The sequence below is a fragment of the Sapajus apella genome, unplaced genomic scaffold (assembly GCF_009761245.1).
Source record: "Sapajus apella isolate SASKATOON/1434 unplaced genomic scaffold, GSC_monkey_1.0 scaffold46, whole genome shotgun sequence".
Taxonomy (NCBI): Eukaryota; Metazoa; Chordata; class Mammalia; order Primates; family Cebidae; genus Sapajus; species Sapajus apella.
The window spans coordinates 19152957-19169816 of NW_022436986.1; the positions used below are offsets into that span (position 1 = coordinate 19152957).

The following is a 16860-nucleotide window of genomic DNA, read 5'->3' on the forward strand; positions in this document are numbered from 1 at the left end:
TGCAGCCCTACTGATACCTTGATTTCACCCTAGTGAAACTGACTTCATCCCTCTGATCCCCAGAATTGAAAGAGAATAAATATGTGTTGTTTTAAGCCACTACACTTACGATCATTGGTCATAGCAGCCATAAAAAACTAATAGACCCCTATTTCCTACCCAGGTGGGCTGGCTGGTCCATGTCCTCCCACGCCCCAACAGGCTTCAGAACCATCAGAGGAGGATGGATGGGGAGTCCAGACTCTCAGGCACCGAGGCACTTGGATATTCCCTGTCTTCCTCAGGACTCTCTGCTGGAACTTGGATGCAGTGGGAAGTTCCCCAGCAGGGAAATGGAGCACCAGCATAGTCCTGGCTCCCTGGAAACGAGGAATCATGCAACAAGAACTGGGGGGAGTACCCTCTGTGTTCTCAGCCACCCAGGATGAGCAGGGTCATGTTCAGCCTGAGCTGTCAAAACACAGAATCCAGAAAGAATCTCTTGCCCTGGACCCAGGCTTGGGCGGCTGTTTTGTGATCTTATGATCTAAGATCGCATGGTTTGCAATAAGCTCTCTGCTTGGGGGACAGGGGAGGGGTGTCTCTGGTGGCACAGAAAGAAATCGGGCATTTTAGGACTTCTGGGCTAGGTGTCGTAACCAAAACATCCACGAGGAAGTTAGAAGTAAGTGTAAAGGTTATCAGATTGTGACAAAGCCAACAAAAACAGTCAAACGAATAAAGCTGTGCTGCAGATTCTTCAGTGCAGGTCTGGGGAGCGGGGTGCAGCAGAGCCCACTTAATGTAAAGGCCAGATCATCTTACTCTTGCTTCCCATTTAAGGCCCAGAGAGGTGAAAAGCTACACCCAAAGCCCTCCCAGCTCTTGGAACCCAGATGCTTCAGAGATAGCCTTAGCCCCTCTCCCCAGTGCTTCCCCATGACCCAGTAAACCCCGACAGCAGCAACTCTCCCCCTGCAGCCTTATCACAGCGCTTTGGACCATGTTCTCTCCCTGAAGCTGCTCCAGTCCCTGACTGCTCCCAACCCCCATTAGCTTTCAGACTGAGGATCTTAAAAGCTGTGTGACCTTGAGGAATCTACCATTTACTGAGCCAGTTCCCACTGCCAGGTTACATGCTGAGAATTTAACATGTATGTTTTCATTTAATCCTTACAATACCCCTATGACATAGGTTTTATTATTATTTTCATTTTACTGACCAGAAAACTGAGGTTCAGAGTATTTGCCTACGGTCCCAAAGCCAATAGTTGATGGCTATGGATGTGAACTGAGGTCAGCTCCAGGCTCAGGGTTTCTGCTAATACCGTCCTTAGTAAGGTTTCTCTGAGGAGCCTCTTTTCTCATAGTCTGATTGGCAAAGAGTTACTAAACATGCTTAAGAATCAATAACCGTTAAACTCCCTCACGCTACAAGAAACTCCCCAACAAAAAACTGGATCAGTGAAATCAACAGGCAATACACAGAAATGGAAGTAGCGGTAAGAAACATAGTTTACCACACTAGTAATCAAAGAAAAAACAAAATTACATGTGTGTATTCCTTTTGGCTTATCAGATTGGAAATTGTTTTTTAAAAAGAAAAATATAATTATCTTATAATGACTACATTAAAAATCTGGGGCATAATTGACTTAATTTACTCCAAATTTGTTGCTATTGTGTCCATAGCACGGACTTTTCCATTTTCAACTCAACATATGTTACGCTTGGGGTAGTTTATTACCATGAGCAATAAACATTCTCATAATCGCCGAGACAAACAGCCAGGGCGAAGACATTAGGCAGCAGGTGGCCCTGCTCGCTTGCGACTCCGGGAAGGCCAAGCCTCAGCCCTCGGGAACCTGGGGCACGGCGCGTGGGTCCCGGCCAGGGGGCGCGTGGGAGGCCGCCGGGGTGAGGCGCGCGTGGGGACCACAACTCCCAGGCGCCCGCGCGCCGCCTCTCCCGGACCATGTGATCCGCGCGGCCCGGATCGCGATCGCGGCGGTGGCAGCTGCAGCTGCAGCAGCTGAGGCAGCTGAACTGACTCGGAGCGAGGAGACCCGAGGAAGCGGACGCGGCCCTGGCGCCGGCCCCGCGCGCTCACCATGGCGGTAAGTGCCGGGCGCTGCGGAGAGGAGGGGACGCGGGTGGGCGGTTGGGACGGGGTCTTCTGGAGCTGCCACCTGGGCACCCCGAATCCTCGCGGCCGCTGGCTCGGGGCTGGTGAGGGGTGTGTTGGCAGCATTGCCAACAGCCGGAACAGGGTTGGGGGGAATGCGGCAGGTACAGGGGGCCGGCCTTGGGGGTTTTCCTCTTTATTTGTCCCTCCTGCTGGGAGCCAGTCCGGCTAGCAGCCAGGCGAGCAGTTACCGAGCGCCCGCGGTGGCGCGGCTTGAGAATGGGGGCGCGTGGCTGAAGACGGCCGGGTAAGGCTTCCACGAAGGGGAAAGCCCCAGCGCAGTTCAGCCCACAGCCCCGCGCGCACACCGAGCGCACACCCCAGGCCCCGGCCCCGGCCCTGCCCTTGTCAAGTTGCAGCCTGATTCTTTAGGGAATAAAACAGACCCAGCTACTTTCCAGCTTCCCTATACTTTGAGTCAGAAAATAGTGTTTCGGACAAGCTGTTTTTCTTGGTAGGGTTCACCTGGGCTGGAGAGAATGACAGCTTGCAAGACTCTTTCGTCTTTGAAGAAGTCATATCATTTTCTTCATCCCATGAAAAGTGTCATAGAATTTAAGGTCCAGGAAGCCCAGCCTGGGCAATGTTGCTAGACCCTGTCTCTACAAAAATTAGCCACAAGTGGTGGCAGGCGCCTGTAATCCTAGCTACTCGGGAGACTGAGACAGGAGGATGAGCAGGATTGCTTGAGCCCAGAAGCTCCAGGATGCAGTGAGCCATGCACTTGAGCCTGGGCAACAGAGCAAGACGCTGTCTCAAACAAACAAAACAAAAAACAAAAAAGGTGCGAGGGCAGTGGCTCACGCCTGTAATCCCAGCTCTTAGGGAGGCCAAGGCTGGAGGATCACCTGAGGTCAGGAGTTCGAGACGAGCCTGCCTAATATGGTGAAACCCCCATCTCTACTAAAAATACAAAAAATTAGCCGTTCGTGGTGGTGTGCGCCTGTAGGCTCAGCTACTTGGGAGGAGAATCGCTTGAACCCAGGAGGTGGAGGTTGCAGTGATCCGAGATCACATCACCACACTCCAGCCTAGGTGACAGAATGAGACTCCATCTCAAAAAAAAAAAAAAAAAAAAAAAGAAAAAAAAGAAAAGAAAAAAGAAACAGGAAGTCTATATAGGCTGTTTAGTCAAATAATCAGCCGTCCTCTAAAAAGGGAAATAGATGGGGAGCACTTGCAAAATTCCCCCAGCCAGTCAGCCTAGCACTGGGATCTTCATCTCCTTCTGAATCCTTGTTTACAAATAAGGAAGCTTTTCTCAAAGTGTAAGTAACCCCAGATGAAAAAATAAAGAAGAAAACAAGTTGCAGGGGTTGCTCCCTCCTTCACCACAGCCCCACCCTGAAAAAAAGCACAAATCAGCTAAACTGTCAGAGGCCAAGATTCATCCCAAGTAGGAAAACAAGATTAGGGCCCTGCCCCTTGCGTATCTGACCACAAAGCCCTTTAATCGAAAACTGTAGCCGGGTGGCTTCTCTCAAGTCAGGGTACGCTGATTTCAATCTTTTCCTCTAGTAAGAAGGCAAGAGTAGAAAGAGCTGAGTGACAGGTGAGTCTTGGTCCCTCTGGGGCTTCAGACTCTGTGGGTACTTCCAGCTCTGAACACACCATACAGTTCATCTTCCCAGCTGCCTCCTCCTCTGGCTTCAGAGAAAGAGTTTTACAGTATTGTTCTTACATCTTGCCAGGGCAGATGTCTCTCAGGTGGCTTGGTCCTCAGCACCCCCAGGGGGCTCCACTGTGCCTCCCTTTCTCTGATCTACACCCTGTTGTGATGATCTGCTCATTTATCTGTCTCCCCTTATAGACAGGTAGCTCCCTAAGGGCCAAAGACTTGTCCCATTCATCTCTGTATCTCCAGAGTCTGTACAGACTTAGCACAACAAAAGTAAGCCTTTCTAATTATTCTTTCTGTTCTGTGGGTGTTCAGGTCTATGGCAAAACATGTCTGGGCTGTTTTGGGCTCCTAAGATAATTGGCGCAGGCCCAAGGATGATAGAAGGAAACCAGTTATGGAAATTCCCTGACTGATTAATCAGCTACTAGAGACATTCCATTCATGCCATCTGCTTTACCAAATGGACTCACAGAAGGGATGATGGGCGCCACCCCTACTTCCACCTGGCAGAGATGGTGTTGGAGGCTTCTGCTGAGGATGAATGAGGGCATCTCCAGTGTAAATGGAGTTTTACAGTATTGTTTTTACCTGTTTGGTTTCGTATATCAATCTTGTGTGAACATTTTGCTATGTCAACAAATGTTCTTTTTGAAAGCCTAACAGGAGAGATCCAGCCGGGCCTGGTGGCTCACGCCTGTAATCCCAGCACTTTGGGAGGTCGAGGCGGGCAGATCACAAGGTCAGGAGTTCAAGACCAACCTGGGCAACATGGTGAAATCCCATCTCTACTAAAAATACAAAAATTAGCTGGGCACGGTGGCTCATGCCTGTAGGTACTCAGGAGGCTGAGGCAGGAGAATCGCTTGAACCCAGGAGGCGGAGGTTGCAGTGAATGGAGATCGCACCATTGCATTCCAGCCCGGGCAAGAAGAGCAAAACTCTGTCTCAAAAAAACAAAACAAAACAAAACAAAAACCAGGAGAGATCTTTGAATAGCAGAACTCAAAATGAATTTTTACTTTCTTTTTGGTACTATGTCAGCTTTTCACACTGAGCTAGTGCCATTGTGGGGGGGTGGGGGGATGAAGCTATTCTTAAACTCATCAACGTGATTTTTATCATGTTGTGATGTAACTGCCTAGATTTCCATTTTGAGGCTGTCATATAATTTACTTGACCAGTCCCCACTGGTTGACAGGAGACTATCACGGTTCCGATGATTTCTCAAGGTGTGATCCCCACAAACACCTATCCCAGAAACACCCAGAGTACTTGTACATTAAAGTTTGAGAACCAGCACAGGCTTTCCAGAAAGATCTCTGGCTCTGGGTACCTGATTGCTGAGTCACTATGGGGAGATAAGTGGGCCTTTTCTGTGTCTTCCATGTTAATTGAAAGGGGTTAGTAATAGCAGACACTTGCAGAGACGTCATGGGAGTGATGCATAATGAATGGAAGGTGAACACGGTGCAGGCACATGCAGGCCCCAGAAGACATGGAGCTGCGTGGCTGTTCTTTCCAATAAGATGCTTTCACATTTCTTTCTCTGTCCACGGTCCCCAGTGAGCTCAGTCCCTTGGTAGGTGCAAGCAGGGGTTGGTGACACAAGTCAGACCCTTTTTGGCACTAAAAGGCATGACGGCTGAGTGCAGGGAGTAGAACAGCCAGGTTATTCCCAGGCCTCTACCAAACCCAAAGTTGCAGTGTCCAAGTCTGAGAGGAGATGCATAGATGGGGTGCCCTATCCAACCCGGAAATACAGGCACACTGTTTGTTTGTTTTTGTTTTTTGAGACAGTCTTTTTCTATTACCTAGGCTGAAGTGCAGTAGCAGGATCTCGGTTCACTGCAACCTCCACCTCCTGGACTCAAGTGATCCTCCCACCTCAGCACCTCCCCAGTAGCTGGGACTACAGACATATGCCACCACACCTGGCTAATTTTTGCATTTTTTGTAGAGACAGGGTTTTGCCATGCTTCCCAGGCTACCACTTTTTTCTTTTACAAGATTTCAGGGAAAGAGTAGATAGAGCTCAGGTTGGGAGCTTGTGAAAGTGAGGCCAAACCAAGGGAAAGGGTTGCTAGAGGCCTATCCTCATTTTACAGATGAGGAGACTGAGGTCCATGGGGGCTTTCTGTCTGTCAGCAGCTTAAGGCCATGCAGCTGGTTCCTGGCAGAGCTGGGAGGTAGATCCAGGCAGTGCAGCTTTATAAACTGTGTCCCGACCCACTAGCCTTGCTGACTCTGTTCAAGCTGTAACGAAGTGCACTGAGCCTCAGAATCTCCTGAAGGGTGCTGGTTAAAATCTATGTCTTCCTTGCCTCCTGTGGCTCTGCCCCTGGACTCTGATTTAGGGGCCTGAGGAGGCCCAGGAATCAGCCCTTTTAATAAGGCCCTGGAGTCTAAGCAGCTGCTGCTGTCCCTCCACACTAAGCCACTTGCCAGTGTGGAGCTCATGACTGGCCTGTGGTTTCCCAGTGATTCACCTGGGGCTGACTCTGCCTCTGCAGATTCAGCAATAACAGCATCGTCATCCACACCTGTGATCCACTCCAGTGTCCTCCCTCCCAGCCCTTCCTCTTTGCCTTTTCATTCTGTTATCCCGCTGCCGTTCCTGGGCTCTAGCCTTACTCTCCCATCCCCAGACTGGTCCTTGTTTGTTTCCTTTACTTCATGTGCACTCTTTGTCTTTCTCAGGAAATACGGGCCAGCTGCTGGCTGAACATCCTTGGGGGGCTAAGCACGACTATCCCAATTGCACAGAGGCTTTTTCTCATACATTCCTTCCTCTCCCCAATTTCTGCCCGTATTTTGTCCCAAAGGGGCCATATCTGCTTCTTCTCCTGTTTGCATATCTTCCTGAAATGTTAAAACAAGTGAAAGACGGCGCAGCCCTCATCTCTGTCTAGTATTACACAAGAAAGTGGGCTCTTCTTTGCGTTGTAGCATCTGTTTTCCTCTTGCCAAATGAGGGCCTGGTGAGAAGACCCAGGATCCAGTCATGAGGCTGCCACCAACTGACAGTGTGACCCTGGGTGTGTCACAACTGCCCTTGGACTTCCTGTGGTGCCCTGAGAGGCTGCATTGAGAGCAGTTAGGAGCACAGAATCTAAAGCCAGCCCACCCAGGCAAAATTCTAGCTAGCAACTTGGTAAGCTACTTAAATTCTCTCTGCCTTATAGTCTCATCTATGAAATGGAGGTAAGAATAATCCCCCTTGAAATTAAGTGAGTTAAGACATGTAATATTTTTAGAAGAGTGCCTGGCACAGAATAATCAGTAAGTGTCATTTCCCTCCCAAGTATGAAAAAAGAGGGTTGCTCTAGATTAGCACTTCCTAGAGGAGAGTCTATGAGATTCTCTCCTACGGGCCACTCAGCAAGAAAAAAAGGGTAGGAGAGAGTTTTAGGTACAGGCTTCTGGCAGTGCAGAAAGCTGATGAATCTTATTTTGACCAATTCCAGTCTCTCCCAAACTCCCTTGACCATAGAATCCATTTCTCCCAGTACCTCCTAGCATCCTGTGCTTCTCCCATGGAACACTTCTGAGAAACACCCCTCCAGCTTTAACATGTATGGGCGAAAGGCACTGGGATGAGCCCTTTCTGTGTGTCACTGTGTATGGATGCCTTTGCAGGGTTTTCTCCCAGCTCCCCTTGGAGGAAACTGAGGCCAGACAGAGGCCCTGGTTAACAAATCTGTTTTGTTCCAAATCCTAGACTCAGTCTACTATTCTTTACCATCTCCTTTGGTCCTAAATATTGAGAAGGGGACGACTGGAGGCGGCAAGAACATGCAAGGCCTGTGGTTTAGGGCTGTCAGCTGCAAGCAGAAGTTTGTGGCTCTGGTTTCTGGGAGGCCACGGGACACCCACATGGCACAGCTTCCTGTCAAAATGGCAGCTAATCAAATCTGCCCATCCTTCCACCCACCACTGACATTTGCCTCTGCCTGAACTCCTTTTCTCTAGGAACTGATGGCCCCCACAGCCTTCACGAAAACCCATAGTCTCCTTATCTTCCTCCCTTGAACACAGAGAGTAACCATGATTTTTTTTTTTTTTTCTGGGACGGAGTCTCTCTCTGTCAATCCGGCTGGAGGGCAGTAGTACAATCTCTGCTCACTGTAAAGTGATTCTCCTGCCTCAGCCTCCCGAGCAGCTGGGATTACAAGTAGCTGGGATTACCACGCCCAGCTAAATTTTGTGTTTATAATAGAGGCAGGGTTTTACCATGTTGGCTATGCTGGTCTTGAACTCCTGTCCTCAAATAATCTGCTAACCTCGGCCTCCCAAAGTGCTGGGATTACAGGCATGAGTCACCTCGCCCAGCCAGTAACCACGCTTCTAAGGAAGTCGGGCAAATCACTTTCCTTCTTTGTAATCATTTTCCTCATCTGGAAATGAGAAGGGGTGGAAAGGGACTGAAGTTGGGCCAGATCAGCATTTTTCAACTGAGTTTCAGAAGAGCTCAGATTTCTCTCCCATCTTCACCCAGAGCCCCGTGTTTTATATAATGGAATTACAAGAAAGATTTAAATTGGCTAGTGTTCCCTGATGAAAAAAGTTGAAAGCCATGGCACTAAAAACTCTTGAGGATACTTCTAGTGCCGACATTCAAGGATCCTAATATTTGCCTCTTGTCTTAGAAGGCAAAGGCTTCCGCTAGCTGATTACAACTCAGCCAGGCTCTCCTTAGCTGGGTAAGCACTGACAGTGTTTGCAGAACTGCTTGTGCTGGCTACAGAGGGCTTACCTGGGGACCAGAGGGGGCCTTCCATTCCCTGAGAGGGTGAACTGACTGATAGATCTGTTGGGCCCTCGTCTTTCCAAACAGTCATTAAGCCTGGTGTGGGTGCTTAAACTCGCCATCCGGCTCCTATCATACCCTCCCCTCTTGGAGACTGGGAGGAAGCACAGTGTCCTGGAATGTCCAGGGCTTTGGAATCCAGCTAGACTCAGGTTTGAATCCCAGCTCTGCCAACTTACTAGCTTTGTGACCACCAGCAAATTATTTCTTTAAGGCTAGTTTCCATAGTTTTCCTTCCTGTAAAATGGACCTAATTGTCCCTGTCACACAGAGGACTGTTGTGACGTTGAAATGAGATGATGTAGAAAAAGGCCATGATGCCATCCTGAACATGGGGTGGAGCAAGCACCCTTTGAAAACGCATCTGATGGGCACTCCAGGGCAACTGGTTTACCTGCAGTCTTTCCTGTAAGGCTGTGAACTAACCAAGGTCAGAGACATTAACATACCTCCATAACGCTGGGCACATGAACAGGGAACAGGGCAAATGTTTAGTGAATGAGTGGACAGATGTGGAGTACAGACTGAAGACAGCTGCCTCTGGGCCCCTCCACGATAAACACAATGGGATCTATCTGGACTCAGCAGGACAAAGAGGACTCCAGGCTCCCATCACATGGGAGCCAGAGCAGAATGGCTAGAGCCCCGGGGAGTAAGAAGAGGCAGCTGCTCTTGGAACGCATGGAGGGGACATTCTCACATAGTCTAAGGACACTTGTCACATCCCAAGCCAGTGGTCCAGTGAGGATGGGCACTCCCAGACCTCTATTTTCTTTTCTTTTTTCTTTTTTTTTTTTTTTTTAAGGTAGAGTCTTGCTCTGTTACCCAGGCTACAGTGCAGTGGTGCGATCTTGGCTCACTGCAACCTCTGCCTCCCAGGTTCAAGCGATTCTCCTGTCTCAGCCTCCCAAGTAGCTGGGATTACAGGTACACACCGTCACTCCCGGCTAATTTTTGTATTTTAGTAGAGAGGGGGTTTCACTATGTTGCCCAGGCTGGTCTCGAACTCCTGATCTCAGACAATCCACCCCCCTCAGCCTCACAAAGTGCTGCGATTACAGGCATGAGTCACTGTGCCTGGCCCACACCTCTACTTTCATATGGAGCAGGCCCAGCTCAATTACAGCTCTGCTACTGACCCTCCTGGGCAAGTCTCAGTTCCTTATGGCCTCAGTTGGTCCTGATGACTTCTGATGACCCTCCAGCACTTCTAGTGACTCCATTTTTCTGTGCTCCCAGAGGAGGCTGCTGGAGAGCATTAGAGACCGTGACTTCCTCTGTCCCGAACCCCTATGATGCAGATTCCCTTCTTTTTCAGATGCATTTCATCTTCTCAGATACAGTGGTGCTTCTGTTTGATTTCTGGAGTGTCCACAGTCCTGCTGGTAAGAATTGGGGAGCTCAAACTTGTAGCTTGGAAAGCTCTGTAGCACTAGGCAATAGAGAATCTGGGTTCTCTTGATTCTCTGTGGGCATTTAAGTGAGGCTGGCTCCTCTGGCATAAACACTGAGCAGGAACTTTGCTTTTATCATTCCATTTGCAATGACTCCCCTTCAGGTCACAAAGGGCTCCATTATCCTACTGATCCTCACAAAGGCCAAGAGAGGCAGGGAGGCAGCTTTTCCCTCTGTTACAGTGGAAGAAACTAAAGCCCAGAGACAGGAAGAGACTCATGCAGGGTCACACAGTAAGTATGCATCAGAGTCACAATTAGATCAAGGCCTCCTGGTGGCCCCTGGCACCTCTCATATCCTGCGTTCATTTTTCTGCACCACTTCAGAAGCCCACAGCAGATGCAGTAGATGAAACACCAGTTTGAAAGGGACTCCTTTGACTTGAAAAAGCAGAGTCTGGCTCTAATTCATGGAGAAGTTATTTTTCAACTTAAATAACTGCATCTTAAAAACAGACTGGAAATAGCCCAAATGCTCATTGTTGCAAGTGGAGATTAAATAAATTATGGTCATCCTTACAATGGGTTACTCTTTCTTGTTATCTATTGCTGATAAACAGTGGCTTGAAACATCATGTTATCATTCTCTCTCAAGGTTCTGTGAGTTGACTGGACCCAGCTGAGTGGTCCTCACGGAATGTCTCTCATGCAGTATAGTCAGACAGCGGCTAGAAGTACGGTCATTTTGAAGAGTTCCTCACATGTGGGGTGGGGTATATTGGAATGGCTGTCTTTGGAAAATATAATCTATCACAGATATGATGAAGCCACCGGGGAAGTGAACTGAGGTACAACTGGATGATGAAGTCAAATGCAGAAGAGTCTGTAGATAGGATGCTGTCATTTGGACAAACAGAAGCTGATATACACATTGAGTAAAAGAGGTCGCTCTGAGGAAGAGAATTGGGGTATAGGGAGACTGGGGTGGGAAGTAAACTGATTTTTCTTTTATTTTTTTGTTTTGAGATGGAGTCTCTGTCACCCAGGCTGGAGTGCAGTGGTGCGATCTCGGCTCACTGCAATCTCCACCTCCCAGGTTCAAGCGATCCTCTTGCTTCAGGCTCCCGAGTAGCTGGGATTACAGGCGTGCACCACAACACCCAGCTAATTACTGTTTTTCCTTCTCTTACATTCAACACACTTCTGTGACCAGATGTGTGGGCTTTCCCCAGTGACCAATTTTCTAATACCAGCTAGGTGTCCTACAACTCAATTCAAATCTGACACTGACCAGAGTTAGTGCAGATCCCACAGGTGAAGGGCGCGGTCCCACAAGACTGCCCCCTACTTCAGGCACCAATTGCAAGTCCCAGGTTTTCTCCCGTACTTCTGGGCAACCGGCTGTACATTGGAGTTCCCATAATACCTTCATTGGGGTCAATTATTTGCTAGATTGGTTCATAAAACTCAGGGAAACACTTTATTAAGTAGTTTACCCATTTGTTAAAAAAGAGTACAAATGGGCCAGGTGCGGTGGCTCATGCCTGTAATCCCAGCACTTTGGGAGGCCGAGGCAAGTGGAACACCTGAGGTTAGGAGTTCAAGACCAGCCTGACCAACATGGTAAAACTCCGTCTCTACTAAAATTACAAAAAAAAAAAAAAAATTAGGCAGGTGTGGTGGTGGGTGCCTGTAATCCCAGCTACTTAGGAGGCTAAGGCAAGAGAATCGCCTGAACCCAGGAGGCAGGGGTTGCGGTGAGCAGACATCATGCTTCTGCACTCCAGCCTGGGCAACAGAGCGAGACTCCATCTCAAAAAAATAAAAAAGTACAATGAATAGCTGGGTGGAAAAGATGCATGGGGCAAGGCATGTAGGAAGGAGTTCAGAGCCTCCAGGCCCTTTCTGGGCTTGCCACCTTCCAGGTACCCTCACGTGTTCAGCAACTAGAAGCTTTTCAAATCCTGTCCTTTTAAAGAAATCATTCATATATAATATCTGTACATGTTTTGGGGGTACATGTGATATTTTGATACCTATATATAATGATCAAATCAGGGTAACTGGGGTGCCTGTCACCTCAAACATTTATCTTTGTGTTGGGAATATTATAATTCTGCTTTGAAATATATAATAAATTACAGTTAATTATAATTTCCTTCTATCTAACTTATTCCTTCTATCTAACTGCAAGAACGTATTCCTTCTATCTAACTGCATCCTTTTGGGTTTTTATGGAGTCTTCATCATATACAGACATGACTTTTTACATCACTGGCCACTGGTGATCAATTCAACCTTCAGTCCCTCTCTCCTCCCAGAGGTAGGGAGCGGGGCTGAAAGTGCCAACCTCCAAGCACAAGGTTGGCTCCCCCGGCAACCAGCCCCATCCAGAGCCCATCCAGGACCCCAGCCATCAGTCATCTCATTAGCATATAAAAAGACAACACTTCAGAGTTTCCAAGGGTTCTGGAAGTCGTGTGCCTGGAAACCAGGGCAGAAACAGGATATATATTTCTTATTATGTCGCAGAGTCCAATCAAATACTTTAGCTGGACCACTTATTATCCCTCTTAGCGAAATGGAAGTAGTAATTGGCAGTTAATTTTACATAGCAGCTCTAATAAGCACTTGATATTTTCTATAAAATAACTTACTGGGTTTTCCCTATTATAAAGGTACAAAAGAAACCTCAGAAGGTTAGGCAAGGTCATACAAACCACCTGTATCCTACTTTGCTGAGATAACTATTACTCTTCTGCTATTTATCTTTCCTTCCAGACTTTTTTTTGCATACTTACATATACATAGGACCTTGCAGTAGTCAGCCCTTAACAAGAAGTCACGACAGATTTGTGCAGCCTGCAGGGGGAGTGGCTGGGGTGATGGCAAAAGGCTTCTTCCCCCTCAGCCCCTGGCTTTTTCAGGCAGCTTCTCTTCCTGATCTCAGAGCCACACTCCAATAGGCCAATCCTAAAGAAAGGTCTGGTGAAGATGAAGATAGTGAAGAAGTTTGGAGCTCAGCAAGGGTGGGGAAGAAGATGCAAGAGAAAGGTGGATGGAATGGATACCATGGACCGGGTGGAGGTGCTGGAAGGGAAACAGTGCGGCCTGGCCAGGTCTCCACAACTCTGCCTCCTTTGACAGGCATGGCCCTTTCGGTGTTGGTGGTCCTGCTTCTGGCTGTGCTATATGAAGGCATCAAGGTTGGCAAAGCCAAGCTGCTCCACCAGGTGCTGGTGAACCTGCCTACCTCCATCAGCCAGCAGGCTATCGCAGAGACAGATGGGGAGTCTGCAGGCTCAGATTCATCCCCTGTCAGCAGAACCCACCACAGGTATGGGCAGTGGGAATGGGAAAGGGTTAGAGGCCTCACAATCACCCTGAGAGATAGGCTGGCCCAGACAGCATCAGCCCCACTTCAGAGAGAGGACAGCGAGGCCCAGGGAAGGACCACGACTTGCCAAAGGGACTACACATAGTCAAGTGAGCTAGAGCTTATGTCTCCTGATGCCCAGGTGAAAGCACTCTCTGTGAACAGCCTCTCAGAGGCTTTCTTCAGGGAACTGTGATCTTCAGATGTGGGCCCCTATCTAGCAACAGGGGTGGCCACCCGCCCCCAAATCTCACCAGTTCCATGTGTAGCTAGGCTTCCATATCCAAGGGGATCTGCAGCTGTCCTGAAGCAATATATTCCACTTGGTGGGAAGAGGAAGACAAGCTCGCCTCTTCTCCCTTCCCACTCGAATCAGGCAACCATTTAGGGTCCCTGTTCCGCCTCTGTCCAGCCGCAGCCTCGCCTGTGCTTAATAAGCCTGCCTGCTCCATCACTAGCCACCCTACATGAGCACCTCAGATCTTCACAACTGCACTGCAAGGGAGGTGTTCTTCTTCCTGTTTTACTGATAAGGAATCTTAAGTTCAGAGAAGTTAAGACATTTGTCTAGGCCACTTTCAGTATGTGGCAGAGGTAGGAACTGATATGTCACCTAAGTCCATGCTTTTTCTTCCTTTTTTTTTGAGACAGAGTCTAGCTCTATCACCAGGCTGGAGTGCAGTGGCGCAATCTCAGCTCACTGCAACCTGTGCCTCCCAGGTTCAGCGATTCACCTGCCTCAGACTCCCAAGTAGCTGGGATTACAGGCACACAACACCAGGCTCAGCTAATTTTTTTTTTTTTGTACTTTTAGTAGAGACAGGTTTTCACCATGTTGGCTAGGATGGTCTTGACTTCCTGACCTCGTGATCTGCCCACCTCGGCCTCCTCCCAAACTGTTGGGATTACAGGTGTGAGCCACCGTGCCCAATTGTCCATGCTTTTTCTTTCCATTGTCATATTGCCTCCCAAGTAAATTCAGGGGGAAAATATGCCTTATTGATGATTATCTCTGGTTCCTTGTCAGAAAGATAGATTTTATATCCCATCATTTTCCCCTTCGCCTAGGATGCCAGGAAGTTCAGAACCAAATGTAGTGAAGATATGTCTCTTTAAAAAGAAATCTCTTGAGTTCTTTCTGGTGGTGGGGGTTGGGGGCAGAAAGAAATCTCTCCTAGGTTAAGCATACAAGTTATAAATAATCCGGTCGCGTAACTCAATAGCTTTCTACTCCCTGATATCAACTCCCAGCTTCTAGCTCATTACCAGCATTAACTTGATTCTCCTTTTTATCTAGGTGGTATTTGTGTCACTTTGGCCAGTCTCTAATCCATGTCGTCCAGGTGGTCATCGGCTACTTCATCATGCTGGCCGTAATGTCCTACAACACCTGGATTTTCCTTGGTGTGGTCCTGGGCTCTGCTGTGGGCTACTACCTAGCTTACCCACTTCTCAGCGTGGCTTAGCTGGTGAGGAATGTGTAGGCGCTGAGGCTGGAGGGACATGGGGCTCCCTCTTCCAGGCATTGTACTTCCAGTGGCCCTTTCTTCTGATGGCTGTTCCTCCCCCTTGTTCGCAGCCCCTGGGAATGTTGAGCTGAAGCCAGCACTTGCTCCCTGGAGTTTGGACGCCATTGCAGCAACCTTCTTCTCAGCCAGTCTGCACAGGGCCCAGGCCTGGTCTTGTGTCTTAAGACAGCTGCTGTGACCAAAGGGAGAATGGCGAGAACAGGGGTGGCAGGGTTGCTGAGCCCAGGACAATGCATTTCTGTGACTCAAACCAGGAATTTCCAAAGATTTCAAGGCAGGGAGAAGGGTTCTTGGTGATGTAGGGCATGGAACCTGGACACCCTTAGCTCTCCTGCTTTGTGCCTTATCTACAGGAGTGTCATCCATAGGACTCCCCGACCTCTTCTGTCTTTGAGGGACAGAGAACAAGCTAGATCATTTTTCTCACCTTTCTGCCTTTGGAATACATGAAGATCATCTCTTCTGTGGATGATGACACACTAACATTTTTTATTTTTCCCATTAAACTCCTAGTTGGCAATTTTGCACATTCATATAAAAAATTTTAATGAAATGATTTCATTTTATTCATGATGGATAGCAGCAACTGCTGGGACCTATTTCCCTTTCTTGGGGGGAGAATAAGTGACAGCTGATTAAAGGCAGAAACACAGGACTGCTTTCAGGCTTCTGGTTAATTCTCTGATAGACTGAGCTCCTTCTACCAGAAGGCACTGCCTGCAGGAAGAATCATCTGATGGCCTTGGCTGTCCGGAAAGTTCTTCATGGCCTTAATGCCCTCCTTTATCCTCATCTTTCTTCTATGCAGAACAAAAAACTGCATTTAATAATGTTCAATACTTAATGTTCTCTATTTATTACTTACTGCTTACTCGTAATGATCTGGTAGGGAAACATGATTCATTCACTTAAAATACTGATTAAGCCATGGCAGGGTACTGACTGAAGATGCAATCCAACCAAAGCCATTACAGTTTTCAAGATAGATGGGACTCCCTGGATAGTTGAACCTCTTCACTTTATAAAAAAGAGAGAAAATCACTGCTGTATACTGTACCTCACAGACTAAATGAAAAGATGGTTGTAAGCTTTGGGAATTAAAAACAAATACATTTTAGTAAATATATATTTTTAAACAGTCTATGACTGTTCTTCTGTTCTCCTCATTCCATCAGAAAGCACATGAACCCTTATAACAACTGCAGGAGCCGAGTGGGGCTAAGCTGAGTGGAGCTGGTAATGCTCTTTATAAGGCTATCTGAGGACAGGGTCCATCCATCTGCTACGAAGACAGCTCTGCTCAGGGAAACCCAGCCCTGAAATGCTGCACCCAGGTCGACACCCCAGAATGCCAACTTAGGCAAGTCATTCTTCATTCATATAACAAGCATTAATTGGGTACCTGCTGTAAGAAAAGTAGCTGTCACATAGACTATAAACACCTGTGTTAGCACAATTGTTTAGCATCTTCTCTCCCTGCTTACAGAAGAAAATATAATAGCCACTAGTTAATTTACAATAAGAAATAACTGCCCTAGAGAGTAGAGTATGTCACACCCTTAGGATTCATCAGGGCATCCCCCATGTTTGCAGGGAATTTGGAAGCTGCCTGGAGTCTCAGTAGCCTGAAGATTTTGTACAGCAGATGTGTTTTCACTGATGGAGCGTCAACATCCATCTCTTAAGCTAATGCTCCCTCCCCTGTGGTACTGTGGAGATTGGCATCTCCATGGATGATTGGCAACCTCTTCAGTTTGACAGTCTCTTTAAATGCGGTTAGACATTTGTGGTTTTTATAGTATGGAGGACTTAATTTTTTTTTGAAAAGAATCTATGCTTTAGAGCCAGATCATGCCTGTAATCCTGGCACTTTGGGAGGCCGAGGCAGGAGGATCACTTGAGGCCAGGAGTTTGAGACCAGCCTGGCCAACATGATGCCCTTCCCCAAAACAGTGATGGTCAGGCAGGG

At 47.9% G+C, this 16860-nt stretch overlaps 1 protein-coding gene across 4 annotated transcripts; it reads left to right on the plus strand.

Annotated features, from left to right (window-relative positions):
• Window positions 1–1942: 1942 nt before the first annotated feature.
• SLC31A2 (solute carrier family 31 member 2) lies at window positions 1943–16032 on the plus strand. Of its 4 annotated transcripts, XM_032240392.1 has the most exons (5): window positions 1943–2096; window positions 9911–9977; window positions 13134–13323; window positions 14660–14831; window positions 14942–15272. In XM_032240392.1, the coding sequence occupies exons 1-4, from the start codon at window positions 2091–2093 to the stop codon at window positions 14826–14828; spliced, it is 432 nt and encodes a 143-aa protein (XP_032096283.1). In that variant the 5' UTR covers window positions 1943–2090; the 3' UTR covers window positions 14829–14831; window positions 14942–15272. The 4 variants fall into 4 exon arrangements, with proteins under 4 accessions (XP_032096283.1, XP_032096284.1, XP_032096282.1 ...); XM_032240393.1 differs by having other exon boundaries at window positions 14660–16032; XM_032240391.1 differs by lacking the exon at window positions 9911–9977 and having other exon boundaries at window positions 2078–2096; window positions 12768–13323.
• The last annotated feature ends 828 nt before the right edge of the window (window positions 16033–16860 follow it).